Source organism: Bison bison, unplaced genomic scaffold, assembly GCF_000754665.1.
Source record: "Bison bison bison isolate TAMUID 2011002044 unplaced genomic scaffold, Bison_UMD1.0 scf7180017864390, whole genome shotgun sequence".
Lineage (NCBI taxonomy): Eukaryota > Metazoa > Chordata > Mammalia > Artiodactyla > Bovidae > Bison > Bison bison.
The window spans coordinates 779,238-794,297 of NW_011494962.1; the positions used below are offsets into that span (position 1 = coordinate 779,238).

General features: G+C 40.4%; 1 protein-coding gene across 2 annotated transcripts in view; it reads left to right on the plus strand.

The window, feature by feature from the left end:
• Positions 1 to 8,860: 8,860 nt before the first annotated feature.
• Positions 8,861 to 15,060, plus strand: part of TMEM52B (transmembrane protein 52B) — a 10,193-nt gene continuing 3,993 nt past the window's right edge. Inside the window, exons 1-5 of one of the 2 annotated variants that reach the window (XM_010858636.1) lie at positions 8,861 to 9,153; positions 9,321 to 9,467; positions 11,735 to 11,778; positions 14,167 to 14,205; positions 14,762 to 14,928. In XM_010858636.1, coding sequence (XP_010856938.1) covers positions 9,414 to 9,467; positions 11,735 to 11,778; positions 14,167 to 14,205; positions 14,762 to 14,928 — 304 coding nt within the window. In that variant the 5' untranslated portion in view covers positions 8,861 to 9,153; positions 9,321 to 9,413. The remainder of the gene's footprint in view (positions 9,154 to 9,320; positions 9,468 to 11,734; positions 11,779 to 14,166; positions 14,206 to 14,761; positions 14,929 to 15,060) is intronic. The other variant, XM_010858635.1, reaches the window with a different exon arrangement.

The following is a 15,060-nucleotide window of genomic DNA, read 5'->3' on the forward strand; positions in this document are numbered from 1 at the left end:
TAAGTCACAAAGATTTCTATGGAATCTCAACAAAGATACTATATGTGCTGCTGCTGAGTCACTTCAGTCTTGTCAGACCCTGTGCGACCCCATAGACAGCAGCCCACCAGGCTTCTCTGTCCCTGGGATTCTCCAGGCAAGAATACATTCTCCAGTGCATGAGAATGAAAAGTGAAGTTGCTCAGTCATGTCTGACTCTTTGCGACCCCATGGACTGTAGCCTACCAGGCTCCTCTGTCCATGGGATTTTCCAGATAAGAGTACTGGAGTGGGTTGCCATTTATTCACTGATAAAATTCTCACCTATCCCTCCTCCACCCCCGACAACTTCCTAACCAGAAAAGAAATCTCTCCTTGCAATTATCCTTGCTTACAAAAAAAAAAAAATCCTTATCTATGAGAGATATTTTTTGAATTATTTATGGGCAAAAATGGTGTGATAGCTAATATATGCTTTAAAATATATAAAGAAGGGACTACATAGGGGGGCTTCCCTGGTGGTCCAGTGGCTAAGACTCCATGCTGCTAAGGCAGGGGCCCCGAGTTCAATCCCTGGGCAGGGAACTAGATCCCACATGCTGCAACTAAGACCTGGTGTAGCCAAATAAATAAATACTTTTTAAAAAGCAGAGACTACATAAAAGAAGATTGGGGAAAAGTAAATAAATAAAATATTTAGGAAACCATTAGGAAAACTCACCAATATGATAGTTTAATTAGGATTTCATTTCTGTCCCTAAGTTTTTTGCCCTCCCTTTTTCTGTACAGGGTACCGGAGACCAAATTGAAAATAGTTTGTCTACCACTTAAAGTGCTACTCTGTGAGACAGTTCACAAAGGAAAACTCAGCATGTAGCCGATATGTCCTCCTCCAATCAGCTTGTAACAAATCAGTGTTACTTTCCTTTGAACTAAAGACCCATTCCATCTCCCTTGATTGTGAATGCCAGGAAGCAAGATTAAATACATTACTGCATTTGCCACAGTAACTGTTCACATAAATAGAATCTCAGGAAATTATTTTAATGATGATTAATAAATACTGAAATGACACCACAATGAAGTAGAAACCTTTTCATTTCTCACAGTGACAGCTATTTTGGAGGCCATCAATATTCTAGTGGATTAAGATGAGCCATTATGGGCTTCCCCCATGGCTCAGCAGTAAAGAATCTGCCTGTGATGCAGGAGACACAGGAGATACGGGTTCAGTCCCGGGCTGGGAAGATCCAGGGGATTTCCTGGAGGAAGAAATGGCAACCCATTCCAGTATTCTTGCTGGGAATATCCCATGGACAGAGGAACCCAGCAAGCTACCATCCATATGGTCCCAAAGAGTCAGACACGACTGAGCACACATACACTAGAAGATGAGACATATAGGTAATTTTGTTGAGGGAAGGGACATGACACATGCTTCTTAGAGCATATCCCATCCTCCTAGCCTTTACGGGTTGTCTTGGGAAGTAGTGTATCAGAAGGATGCATGTGAGTACATAGTTAAAATACCCAAAGAAAATCACACGACCAGAAAGAACTATAGAAGCCCTAAGATTGAGCTAGATCTCTAAGAATTTTGATATTCACCTCCACACTTCACTTATGAGACCCAGAAAAGCATAATCATCCATTGTCCTTTGGGCCAACACTCACAGGAATCTCCCTAAGCAGTCTGGGAATTGGTGCCGAGCTCTACAAATCCTGTACTTCCTTCAGAAACAATTCTTTTTTGTTTTAATAAATCCTCTCAACTTAACATTTAGAGGTTGGACTGTCATTGTCAATTTCTTTTTCCACCTTCATTTTCTATATTCTAACATGCACTGTCAGTTCAGTTCAGTTCAGTTGCTCAGTCATGTCCAACTCTTTGCGACCCCATGAACTGCAGCATGCCAAGCCTCCCTGTCCATCACCAACTCCTGGAGTTTACTCAAACTCATGTCTGTTGAGTCGGTGATGCCATCCAACCATCTCATCCTCTGTTGTCCCCTTTTCCTCCCGCCTTCAGTCTTTCCCAGCATCAGGGGCTTTTCAAATGAGTCAGTTCTTCCTATCAGATGGCCAAAGTATTGGAGTTTCAACTTCAACATCAGTCCTTCCAATGAATATTCAGGACTGATTTCCTTTAGGATGGACTGATTGAATCTCTTTGCAGTCCAAGGGACTCTCAAGAGTCTTCTCTAACACCACAGTTCAGAAGCATCAATGCTTCAGCACTCAGTTCTCTTTATAGGACAACTCTCACATCCACATATGACTACTGGAAAAACCATAGCTTTGACTACATGGACTTTTGTTGGCAAAGTAATGTCTCTGCTTTTAATATGCTGTCTAGGTTAGTCTTAACTTTCCTTCCAAGGAGCAAGCATCTTTTAGTTTCATGGCTGAAGTCACCATCTGCAGTGACTTTGGAGCCCCCCAAAATATAGTGTCAGTGTTTCCCCATCTATTTCCCATGAAGTGATGGGACCAGATGCAATGATCTTAGTTTTCTAAATGTTGAGTTTTTGACTTTCCTCTTTCACTTTCATCAAGAGGCTCTTTAGTTCTTCTTCACTTTCTGCCATAAGGGTGGTATCATCTGCATATTTGAGGTTATTGATATTTCTCCCAGCAATCTTGATTCCAGCTTCTGCTTTATCTAGTCCAGTGTTTCTCATGATATACTCTGCATATAGGTTATATAAGCAGGGTGACAATATACAGCCTTGACGTACACCCTTCCCAATTTGGAACCAGTCTATTGTTCCATCTCCAGTTCTAACATGCACTGTGTTGATTCTCAATTACTTTGGTGTTATTCCATCTCTCCATTTAAACTATAAACTCTTGAAAAGTAAGGATTTATTGCCTGCTGTTAAGGAAATCTCATTCTTTTCTACACCAGGCATACCATGTAAATTGTGTTATATTCTACAAACAGTTAACAGTTAGCACATGAGGTTCTCAACTATCAAGACATCACCAGCATGAACTAGATTTTTAAACTACAAAGAAATTTAAGGAAAATCTATCTCAATTGTATTATTTTGAGAAAGTAGAACTAAAGCCGTCCCCCAACACCACAACTCTATTGAGTGGTTTACTATCTTTTTTCTGTCTGATGCTACACAAAAACTCAGTTCACTGTTCTTTCAGTTATATCAGATCATAAAAGACATAGGTGATTTCTTCTGAATGGTATTATAAATGCAGTATGCTGCTGCTGCTGCTGCTAAGTCATTTCAGTCATGCACAACTCTGTGCGACCCCAGAGACAGCAGCCCACCAGGCTCCTCTGTCCCTGGGATTCTCCAGGCAAGAATACTGGAGTGGGTTGCCATTTCCTTCTCCAATGCATAAAAGTGAAAAGTGGAAGTGTAGTCGCTCAGTCATGTCCGATTCTTCAAGACCCCATGGACTGTAGCCTACCAGGCTCCTCCATTCGTGGGATTTTCCACGCAAGAGTACTGGAGTGGATTACCATTGCCTTCTAATGCAGTATGAAACTCTCTCAAAGGATTCAGTGAGAGAGTTTTCATATCACCAAGACAGAGAATATCAATTTCACACAAGACTTTAAACATGTTGTCTGGTAGAGGATACCTGCATTCACTCTCAAACCTTTTCTTTTCATTTGTTTTTATTTTTTGTCACACCCTACCCCTTGCAGGATCTCAGTGTCCCCAAACAGGTGCCTAGAGTCTTAACCACAGGACTGCCAGAGAAGTCCTGCAAACTTTTTCTTGATGTCTCTTGAAGAAGGGACTCAGAGCTCACATGGAGGTGCCGTCATGTGGATAGTGTGAAAAACTAGATCAGTCACTGTCTTCCACGTGATCTAGTTCCTCAGCACGGCCATGTTGAGAGCCATGTTTTGCCTTCTGCTATTCAAGCCCATTAGAAATAAGTGATTTTTTAAAATTGTGACAAATGTTATATACCATTTTAACCATTTTTAGGTGTACAGTTTCATGGCATTAAACACATTCACATTGCTGCTTAACCTTTCACACTATCCATCTCCATAACATTCTCATCTTCTCTAACTGAAACTGTATCCTTTAAACAATAACTCCTGTGATGGTTGATTTTATGCATCAACATGACTGGGTCACAGCCTGCCCAGATATTTGGTCCAACATTCTTCTGAGTGTTTCTGCATGGGTGTTTTTGGATGAGATTACCATTTCAATTACCATTTCAATATGGGCTTCCCTGGTGGCTCAGATGGAAAAAATCTGCCTGCCAGGCAGGAAACCCGGGTTCGATTCCTGGGTTGATAAGACCTCCTGGAAAAGGAGTATTCTTCAACCCACACCAGTATTCTTGCCTGGAGAATCCCATGGACAGAGAAGTCTGGTGGGCTACTGTCCATGGGGTAGCAATGAGTCAGACACGACTAACCAGCTAACACTTAATCAGTAGAGTAAAGCAGATTTCTCTCCATGTGAGTGGGTTTTATCCGATCAGTTAAAAGCCTGAATAGAACAAAGGACTAGCCTTCCTCCAAAAAAGGGAAAAAAAAAAATTCTCCAAGAGATAGCCTTTGGACTTGGACAGGAACTCACCGCTGACTAGCCTAGGTCTAGACCCTGCCAGCTCACACTACAAATTTAGACTTGCAGCCTCCATAATTGAATGAGTCAATTTCTTATAATAAATCTCTTTAGGTATATAAACAAATTCTATTGGTTTCATTTCCCTGGAAAACCCTGACTCATACAACACCCCACTTCTTCTTTCCCCCAGTTTCTGAAACCACCATCCTATTTTTTGCCTTTATGAATCTGACTACTCTAGGAACCTCATACAAGTGGAAGTTTATGATATTTGTCCTTTTACCTCTGTCTTATTTCATTTAGCATAATGTCTTTAAGATTCATCCAATGTTTTAGTATATGGGCTTTACCCATATATACCCAGGTGACTCAGTGGTAAAGACCTCGCCTGCAGTGCAGGAGATGCAAAAGATGTGGGTTCAGTCTTTGAGTCAGGAAGATCTCCTGGAGAAGGAAATGGCAACCCACTCCAATATTCTTGCCAGGAGGATCCCATGGTCAGAGGAACCTGGCAGTTTACAGTCCATGCAGTTACAGAGTCAGGCATGACTAGAGCATGAACACAACAGCAGTAACATTGTAGCAACTGTCAGAATTTCCTTCCTTTTTAAGGCTGAATAATATTTCACTGCATAAGTATGTCACGTCTTGTTTATCCGTTGATTCATTGAGGAATTTTTGGCTTTTTCCTGTTTTGGAAAGATCCTTGGGGATAATTTCTGCAATCTTTATGTGGCAGATAGGTGGACAGACTTGATAGACTGTAAGTGGTTCTCATTATTCCTGTGTAATCTCTTCCTCTTAAACGTGGGTGGAATCTGTGGCTTGGGATGAAGTAAAGGTGATGTAATGTATGTGATCATGTATATGTGTTTACATAAGGTATTGTGCCTATCTCAAAAGACAAATGTGCATGAATTCTGCCTAGGGGAGCTTAGAAATGAATCCTTCCCCAGTTAAGCCTTTCAGTGAAAATGCAAGCCAGAAAACACCTTGAGCACAGCCTCATGAGACCCTAAGGAGAGGCTCTAACTAAACTGTGCCCACATTTCTGAGCCACAGGTATTGTGAAATAATAAATGTATATCATTTTATATCACTGCTTACATAATTTGTAGTAATGTGTTACATGGCATATAAAACCAGTAATTCTATGATAGTCTTAATCCTCCTATTTTGTTAAACTTCCTTGAGTCTAGTCCTATCACTGACTTTTAGTGCCTCTCAAGTTGCCACTCAATACTTAAACTGGAATATTGGTTTGTAAAATAGAGACGCTATATTTTGTCTTCCTGGTGGAGCTTCCAGTAGTTGTAAGATAGAACTGGTTTCTCCTGTTATAGTATATATTTTTGAAGATCCACCGTTGAACACTTCATAGCTCACCCTAGATGCCTCAGAGTAGTAATAGTCTTAGTCTCTGTTTTGCTGAATGCTTCCCTAGTGGTTCAGCAGTAAAGAATCCACCTGCCAGTGCAGAAGATGAGGGTTCAATCCCTGTGTGGGGAAGATCCCCCGGAGCAGGAAAGGGCAACCCGCTCAAGTATTCTTGCCTGAGAAATCACATGGACAGAAGAATCTGGCGGGCTACAGCCCATGGGGTTGCAACTTAACAACTAAACAACAACAGCAACAGCAACACTGACCTGACCTAGGCAAGGTCCAAAGGAGAATAATCAAAGGAACCAGACATAAAAAATTCCTTAGCCCCACTTATTACAGGTATTGTATAACAATTCCCTGAAGCATAGGTGAAAAGACCTGTGTACAGTCCCCTCCATTGGTTCCACACCACGTCCTTAACAACCTGGGTACAAGCTAATGATTCACGAGCATAATGGAACCGCAAAATTGTGTAGGGCTGTAATGAGATCATTCCCTTCTGGCTCAGCCACCTGCCCTTCCAATGCAGATTGTCTTCAGTCTTCTCACTTGCCTTCTCTTTCCTCTCTCATCAGTCCCTACATGGATGCTTTGATAGAGACTGAGCTCAGAGTTAAAACTGCCACAAGGCATAATCACTTCCATTTGAATAAACAAGAAGTTCTCTTTCACTAACCCAGTGGTGGAGGGAGGGGTGGGGGAGGGGAAGCGGCAGCAGTAATTCTAAGAAAAATAACAAGAAGGTCATTAACAGAATTCCATTTGTTCTAACTTGTTAGGAAGCTGGAGGGCAAAGAGATGATGGCAATCACAAGGCAGGAAAGTACAATGGGGGTGAAAAATGTCATGTTAATAGGAAAACCTGTTCATGCAGGTGACGGCTGGCATGATTGGGAGAGAAGAGGGCCAGGGTAGCAAGGGGAAATATTCAAGAACAGGAATCCCAAGAAAGCTAAAACAAGGTCATGGTGACAATACATGAAGCAGGAGGACATGTTTTGCAGTCTACTGAGGGTAAAAGTCATTGCTGAAACTGAGTGGAAATCAAAACAATCCTGGCTAACACTCACAAAATATTTTTTTCATATCAGGGTTGTATATGTAGCCTGGTGGAATACAGTCGATGGGGTCACAAAGAGTCAGACATGACTAAGCCGTTTTTCACTACGTTCACGGTATATGTATTTCATACACATTAACATATTTAATCTAAGTGTATAAAAGTTAGTGTTAGTCACTCAGTAATGTCCAACTCTTTGCAAACCCATGGACGGTAGCCCACCAGGTTCCTCTGTCCATGGGATTCCTCATGCAAGAATACTGGAGTGGGTAGCCATTCCCTTCCCCAGGGGATCTTCCCAACCCAGAGATTGAATCCATGTCTCCTGCATTGCAGGCAGATTCTTTAGCATCTGAGCCGCCATAAGTGTATGAAGTAACTTGATGCTTTTGAATTACGGTTCTGGAGAAGACTCTTGAGAGTCCCTTGGACTTCAAGGAGATGAAACCAGTCAATACAAAAGGAAATCAACCCTGCATATTCACTGGAATGACTGATGCTGGAGCTGAAGCTCCAATACTTTGGCTACCTGATGCAAAGAGCTGACTGGACATGAGTTGGAGCAAACTCTGAGAGACAGTGAAGGGTAGGGAAGCCTAGTGTGCTGCAGTTCATGGGGTCACAAAGAGTTAGACACGACTTAGTAACTAAACAATGAACAATAACAACAATTATTATTATTACTATTATCCATTTTATATAGGATGAAACTGAGCCAACAGAGAGATGTAATATCTTGCTCAAGATCCCACAGCTAATAAGTGACCAAGTAAGTATTTCACCCCACAGACAATGTAGCTGGAGTCTTAGCCATGATGCCCCACTGTCTCTGACATGAGTAAGAGAAGAGCAAGTTTAATGATGCTACACCACACTCTGAATAGAAATACTCTAATCAAAATGCCTTCATGTCTCTGATTGTATTTTTTCTATGGAACAACATCTAGGGCAGGTCTCACGGGCATTCCATTCCTAGTTCATGAATCAGAAAATTGAGGACTGAGAAATTATATGATAATTTAGTGAAGGGCCAAGATTCTGCCACCTTTGTCCTGTAAAATGCCTCCTACCTGGCCCCTCTTCTGCTGAAATTTGGAACATACTGTTATATTTTTAAAAAATGACGTAGTGCTCATTTATTTCTGAAAATGAATGATTTTGGATCATCAGTATTGTACCAACTTTTTCTCTCACTGTTTGAATTCCTTGGCTAAGAAAAAAAAATTGAGTTTATATTCTCTATTCTTGTATCACATTGTTATGCTGTGTGAGGGTTTTTAGAACCAACTGCCCTCAGTGGTCTTCCTTCAATAACTCAGTAAAATCAGATTTTCAGAGTTAGGAAGGATACAAAAGTTGCTTTTTTTTTTTTCTCTCAATTTTTATGAGATAGATCCCTGTAAACAAATGCCCAATTTTCCTATGAAATAATTTCTTTAAAAAAAATTCTTAATATTTTGTATTAAAAGATTATTGGCTTAACCACACATCATTTATGCAGCATTCATTTGTCCCTAGAGAGGTGTATCTCTATAAATATTCTATGTCCTTTCCATGGGTACTTATTTTGGCTCTGACTTTAGATTAAATGAGAGAGACAGAGAGACATATAGATCTTGAGTCTTGTTTTAGAAATGTCTGTTTGATTTTTCACTATTTCAATAAGAATTGAGGTCAGTGTGGAGGGCAACTTCAAGGACAGCATCCAGAAATTCTAATTTCCAAACTTGCTTTTCCAAAGATGCTATAGCTTTCCAGTTCATTTGGCAACCTCTCAGCCCTACTCCAGTGTCTAGGAATAAATGACCCAGAACCAGGAGAGTTGATTATCAACATAGTAAAGGGGGGGTGGTTTCCAAGAGCAAGAGAGGAGGGCTAATCACATGGCGAGCCGGTGTGAATGGAGGTTGGCAGGGTGACTTTCAACCAGCAACAGTCATCCTGGAGTGCTTGGGTGGAGGGCCAAGAATAATACTCCTTTTCTGATGGAAAAGAGACTTTATTTGGTCTCCCTTTGATCCCCCTTCAAGTCCAGTTTCTTACCACTGCCTAGAAAAATACCTAAGTCACAGGACTTACGTGTCCTTCCTGAGAGTTGTCCTTTTGGAGGCAGTCTGGACAAGGCATCTAGAAAGGACTAAAAGTAGAATGGAAGAAAAGGAGGGGCAGGTAAGCAAATGTAGAGACCTTGAACCCAGGGGCAGAAGTAGAGAAAGAAGCTAGGATGAAAGGGGAGAGAAAAATTACAGAAAATAACAACTACAGAGAGTGAGAGGAGAGAAAGAGACAGAGGAGGAAAAACCAGCGTATTGCTGAGAGAAGTTTCTGTCCTTAAGTCCTCTAGGTCAAGAAGTCAGACATGGCCCAGAGCACAGAAGGGAGACGACGGATGCCCAGTGCCTGATCTGGAGAAGTAAGAGTCCAGCCAGATGGGACTGCAGTCCCCAGCTCTGATGGCCTCCGCCCTGGTGTATTTCACCCAGGTGAGTCGTGAAAATGCAGGAAGGAGACTTTTGTTTGTTTCTCAGATAAGCCAACTGTCAAAAGAACCTGGGCGAAAACTGAATGAGGGGGGAAGACATATACTTTCGAACCAAAGGGGTGGGAGGGGAAAAGAATTAACTAGAATGTTCCCTTAGTATTATAGGGTTACATAGTGACCTGTGACGAATGACATCAATGAAAAGAAGGACATATATACAAGTAGGATAGCTAAGGCAATTCAGAAGTGTCTGTTATGTATATTTCTCTCTTTTAGTGTCTTATCACCTAGCCCTCAAAATCTCAAGTAAATTATTGAGACTTCCCTGGTGGTCCGGTGGTTAGGACACCATGCTTCCACTGCAGGGGGCACAGGTTCAATCCCTAGTCGGGGAATTAAGGTCCAAAAAGTAAGCCACTCATGTGGCCAAAAAAAGAAAAAAGGTTCTCAAGTAAATTATTAAAACCAAGAACATAATTCTCCTAAACGGTATGTCCCACATCAGCCTTAATACCACTCTAGCAGTTTAGGTGCCTCCCGGTCAGAGATAAGTTAAGAGACAGAAAACTCTTTAAAGGTAATTTGGACCTTTTATTTCTCTCCATTGAGAAGCAGGAGATTCTAAGTAACTCAATTGAGAAAGGGTCATTGGACTGAGGGATTCCAGACCATTGTCAGAGAGAAGTTTATTCAGTTATGAAATCTACTAAGAAGAAAAGCAAATGATGAAATGGGTTGGCTCCCAATTTCTGTACAGCTCCTAACAGGAAGGTTGCTGTCTATTTGCTTCCTATATACCAGTTAATTGAGGGCCTGAACCCATATCTTTTCCTTGTATTTTCTTTTTGCTTCCTCTTCTCTTCCTGTTCTTCCCTTCCAAATTTCTTTTCTCATTTCTTCTCTTTTTGTAACAGGCTTGAAAAGGGATGTTTTATCTACTAACCACCTTAGGCTTTTTTATTTTCCTTTAGTAAAGAAAGCAAAACGAAGTCCTGTGGATGGGTGGAGGAAACCCATACTTTGTCATCTTTAGTGAAACCAGGAGTTTCTCAAGTGTTTTTTGCAGAAGTTAGCTGTTAGTTCTTTTATAAGTCCTTTTCACCCAAAGTCATGAGTCTGAGTGTCCCCCTGCTCCCAATTCTCAATAAGTACAAATTTCCATCTCCTTAGAGAAATTTTGTGGCATTTATTGTTGATTTCCTGTAATATCAAATCATCCAAGTTACTGGAAGAGTGAAACAGTTTTTAGAACAAAAATTTACCTAGAGAGTCTTAGAAGGAGAAAGTCAACTGAAACATACCTAGAAGAGGCGGTGGAAGATTTCTTTCCTGGGAGTAGAAGGGATCTGACAGCAATGTCAAGGAGTTAGAGCAGTCTGTCTCTGGTTCCAGTAATTCATTCAACATGAACACATGATAGAATTTGGTTTGGAATTCTGGCTGAATCTATAGGTATGTGCAGTTGTCATGTTACTTAAATTTCTATGCCTTAGACCCTTAACATTTCAAAGTAAAGTACCCACTGGCATGGTTACTGTGCTGAAATGTTATGAAATCTTAAAAATTCTTAGCAATCTGGCTGGCAGAGAGTAGCTATTCAATAAATAGTTCTTCCACTCCCTTCCCCCCTTCTTCTCTTGTATGGTGAGTTTTTGCTTTTGTTTTAATATTTGCCCTCTGAACAAGCTGAATGACATATCTAGCTTAATCTTAAGTCATGTTTTCAAAATGTTTTACTCAGATAGTAAATAGTACTACACAGAATTAAATACAGAATTACCACCACTAAGGCACTGAGTTGCTTTTTTTTTTAACTCTTAATTTTAGATTGAAGTATTGCCAGTGAGTTATTGATGTACAGAGGAAATAAAAAAAGAACACTGGGGTTGAATTCAACTTGTAAATGAGAGAGAATTTGAAGGATCTGTCTGGGGGACAGATGAGAAAGTTTCTAAGATGAACAAATTGGTATAAACACTGCATCTCATTCATAAAGTCAGAGATGCTCCCTCCCCACCACGGAAAAAAAGAAGAACCAAATCAGAGTAGACATTTGCTCTTGCAGGCTTTCCCACTTTGAATTTAATAAAGATCAGGCATAGGAGAGATGAAAACAGTCCTAACCATGATTGACCCTATGACCTTGTCCTTGTATTTACTACGCTCTCACCCGCTAACCTGACGGCACAGTCATGAGGGTGACACATAGGCTGCTGAGCAGAGCAAATGAGACCATTTCCCTGTCTGAGATTATTTCCCTTCCTACAGCTTCCTCGGGCAAGATGTGAGGAGAACTGTGTCAGTCCTGAACAGTAAGTATCTGAGAATGCTCAGTGGAAGGAAGGCGAGACAGACAAAAACATCAACACCCCAAACAGGGTCAAATGTCATCAGATAGCTGTGATTTCCCTATTTCTACTTAAATGGGCCTCCACCCACTGATCTCACAGACGGGTTCTCCAAAAACAAGTAAGCATTCCAGTCATCCTAAACACTCAAAATAATACTGCTGACAGCACTTTTTTCCAAAGCCAATCTTCCTATCAAAACTTTTTTGATAGGAAGTAATCTCAGTTTATACAGTCACGGAGATTTGGGAAAGATTTTCTTTCCCATGCTTCTCAGTGACTCACTGGGGCAGACAGAATTCACTAGACTCAGACAGATAAACCTGGGTGATTGCTAGAGTAGAACCACCATTTCAGATATGCAGAGCATTTCCTATTTTTTAGGGCATGTTAATATTTATTGGACTTTCCTGGTGGCTCAGTAGTAAGGAATCCACCTGCCAACACAGAAGATGCAAGAGATGTGCAAGTTTGATCCCTGAGCCAGGAAAATTCCCTGGAGAAAGAAATGGCAACCCACTCCAGTATTCTTGCCTGGGAAATCCCATGGACAGAGGAGCCTGGTGGGCTACAGTCCATGCAGTGTCAACTGAGTCAGACAAAACTTAGAGACTACACAACAATCACAGTAACAACAGTATTTATTGCAGGTGTCACTTAGCTCTCACTTTGAGGTGATTATCCCTCCATCTAAATCTGTCACAATTAGGTCTCGTGTAGACACAGGACACCAAGATGAAAAAGGGAAGAGATTCACTCCTCTTGGAGGTAAACTGTTTTAAGGAAGCAGGGACAGTTTGAGTAAAAGACTTACTTAGCTTGAAGAAAAATACATATTTAGCCACGGAAAGAGTTTCCCAACAGCCAAGTCTGTTAAACCCAGGGGGAATGGCAATGGCCTTCATTACTTGTCACATGCTCTTTGAGGTTTTACACGCCTACCACTGTAGGAGTGTTACTTTTAATAGAATCAGAATCATAACGCTGTAGAACTGGAAGAGGCTTTGAACGAATGAGAAATATGAGGACACTTAGAGACACTGTTTATTGATGAAACAAACTGTATGGTCTACAACTGTGCAGAGAGGATAGAGAAGTAGATTTCAATAGATTTCAACAGATCACTATATCAGAAAGGATTATTAAATGCATTAATAATTATCTTCAGTAACAAATGTTTTCCTTCCCCTTCTTTTCCTACTTACAAACTTATTCCACTTCTTGTCCCATGCAATCCATATTTTCTTCATTCTGTAGAGAAAATTGATAATTGCCCTAGTTCATTCAGAGTATTGAATTAGCTTTCATCATGATGGAGTTGGTTTTTACATTTTTTTTCCCCCCTTCTTGTTTGGCCTCAGGGGATATGCTTATCAGTTTTGATCCTGGATGTGAAAATTTAAAGCCCTTTTTATAGTGGGTGTTTTTATGGTTTTATTGTGACCCCCCTCTTTTTCTTTTTTTCCCCTTTGTTTCTGCTTTTTATTTTTTATCAAAATATAGTTGATTTATAATATTGTGTTAGTTTCTAGGGTACAGCACAAGGATTAAGTTATATATATACATATTCTTTTTCATATTCTTTTCCATTATAGATTATTACAGGTCACTGAATATAGTTCCCTGTGCTATATAGTAGGGCTCTATTGTTTACCTATATAGTCGCCCTTTTTGCAACAGCTTGTAAAACAAATTATAAATGTTCATGCTTATAATTGAAATATTCTTTATATTTAAGCTATTGACTTCAAATATATACAAACCTTAACTGTCACATTCATTTTTACTCTTTGTAAGCTTATTCTGCAAGTTCTTTCTTGATAATCGTCATCAAAACTGTTTACAATGATTGTGGTTACATGTTCTATTAACATTACTTTAATGATAACTAGTTTAGTCTGTCTTATAGTGATTTACATGATGGTATAAACCGCTTCTGGGCTTCCCAGGTGGCACTAGTGGTAAAGAACCTGCCTGCTAATGCAGGAGATGTAAGAGACTCAGGTTCGATCCCTGGGTCAGGAAGATCCCCTGGGGGAGGGCATGGCAACCCACTTCAGTGTTCTTGCTTGGAGAATCCCATGGACAGGGGAGCCTGGCGGGTTACAGTCCATAGGGTTGCAAAAAAGTCGGACACAACTGAAGCAACAGCATGCACGATGAATAAACCACTACTAAAGGCATCCCATTTCATGATAGATTTAGCTGGTTACATTGAAGTTAACATAACCTGTAACGCTTTTATTATAAAGGTATCATACATTTTTGTAACTCATATTTCTGATTCTGAAAGTATAACAGGCATTGATTATATTTTTATTGCAAAATAAAATTATTATTCTTTCTCCATAGCTGCCTGACCACAGACTGGGTACATCTCTGGTATATATGGTAAGTTTCAGCTATGTTACCCAAAAAGACATTTAAAAGGAAGCGTTTCTCAGGGGTATTAGTTTTTAAGTGTTTTTTTTTTTTTTCCATTTTTAAATATATTGACAACAGAGGGGAAAAAATCTGAGATATTGAGCCTACTTACCTAACATCTCACGGAGTAAAGCCTCTTTTCCTCATCACTAACCTATGTGACAATATAGCAGGATTTCCTATTTCAATACCATCTCCTGGGCTAACATCAACAGATTGTTGTGTATTTTCTCAGGGTCAACTCTAGAAATAGCCACAGAAAGGAGACTACTTCAGTAAAAATTTGCCCCTCCAAAATGCATTTAAATCTCTCATGAATTGTTCAAGTGAACTGACTTAGTCTTGCTGACAAAATAAGGAAGTATATATATGACAGGAAAGCCGGGAACTGAAATCTTAAAAGCATTCTAAAAAATATTCAAGCAAGAATTAAAATGCAGACATTGAAGGCTGATTATGCAAATTGGTTTAAAAAACAAAACAAGGAGCACAGAGCTCTCAGTACTCCGTGGGGTCCTTGCAGGCTGCTGGTGGTCATCGGGGCACTGCTTCTCCTGTGCGGCCTGACTTCTGTGTGCTTCCGCTGCTGTCTGAATCGCCAGCAAAATGGGGGAGAGGAGGGCCAGCCACCCTATGAAGTGACGGTCATCGCTTTTGACCATGACAGCACTCTCCAGAGTACGGTCACTTGTGAGTATATGGACATGTAACACGGGAAGTGAAGCCGGGTTTCAAAGAACACCTGGTGCGAAGGTTTAAAAACATTGATCAAACAGTATTAGATTTATTTATTTATTCACGTATTATTTTTGCTTGCACTGG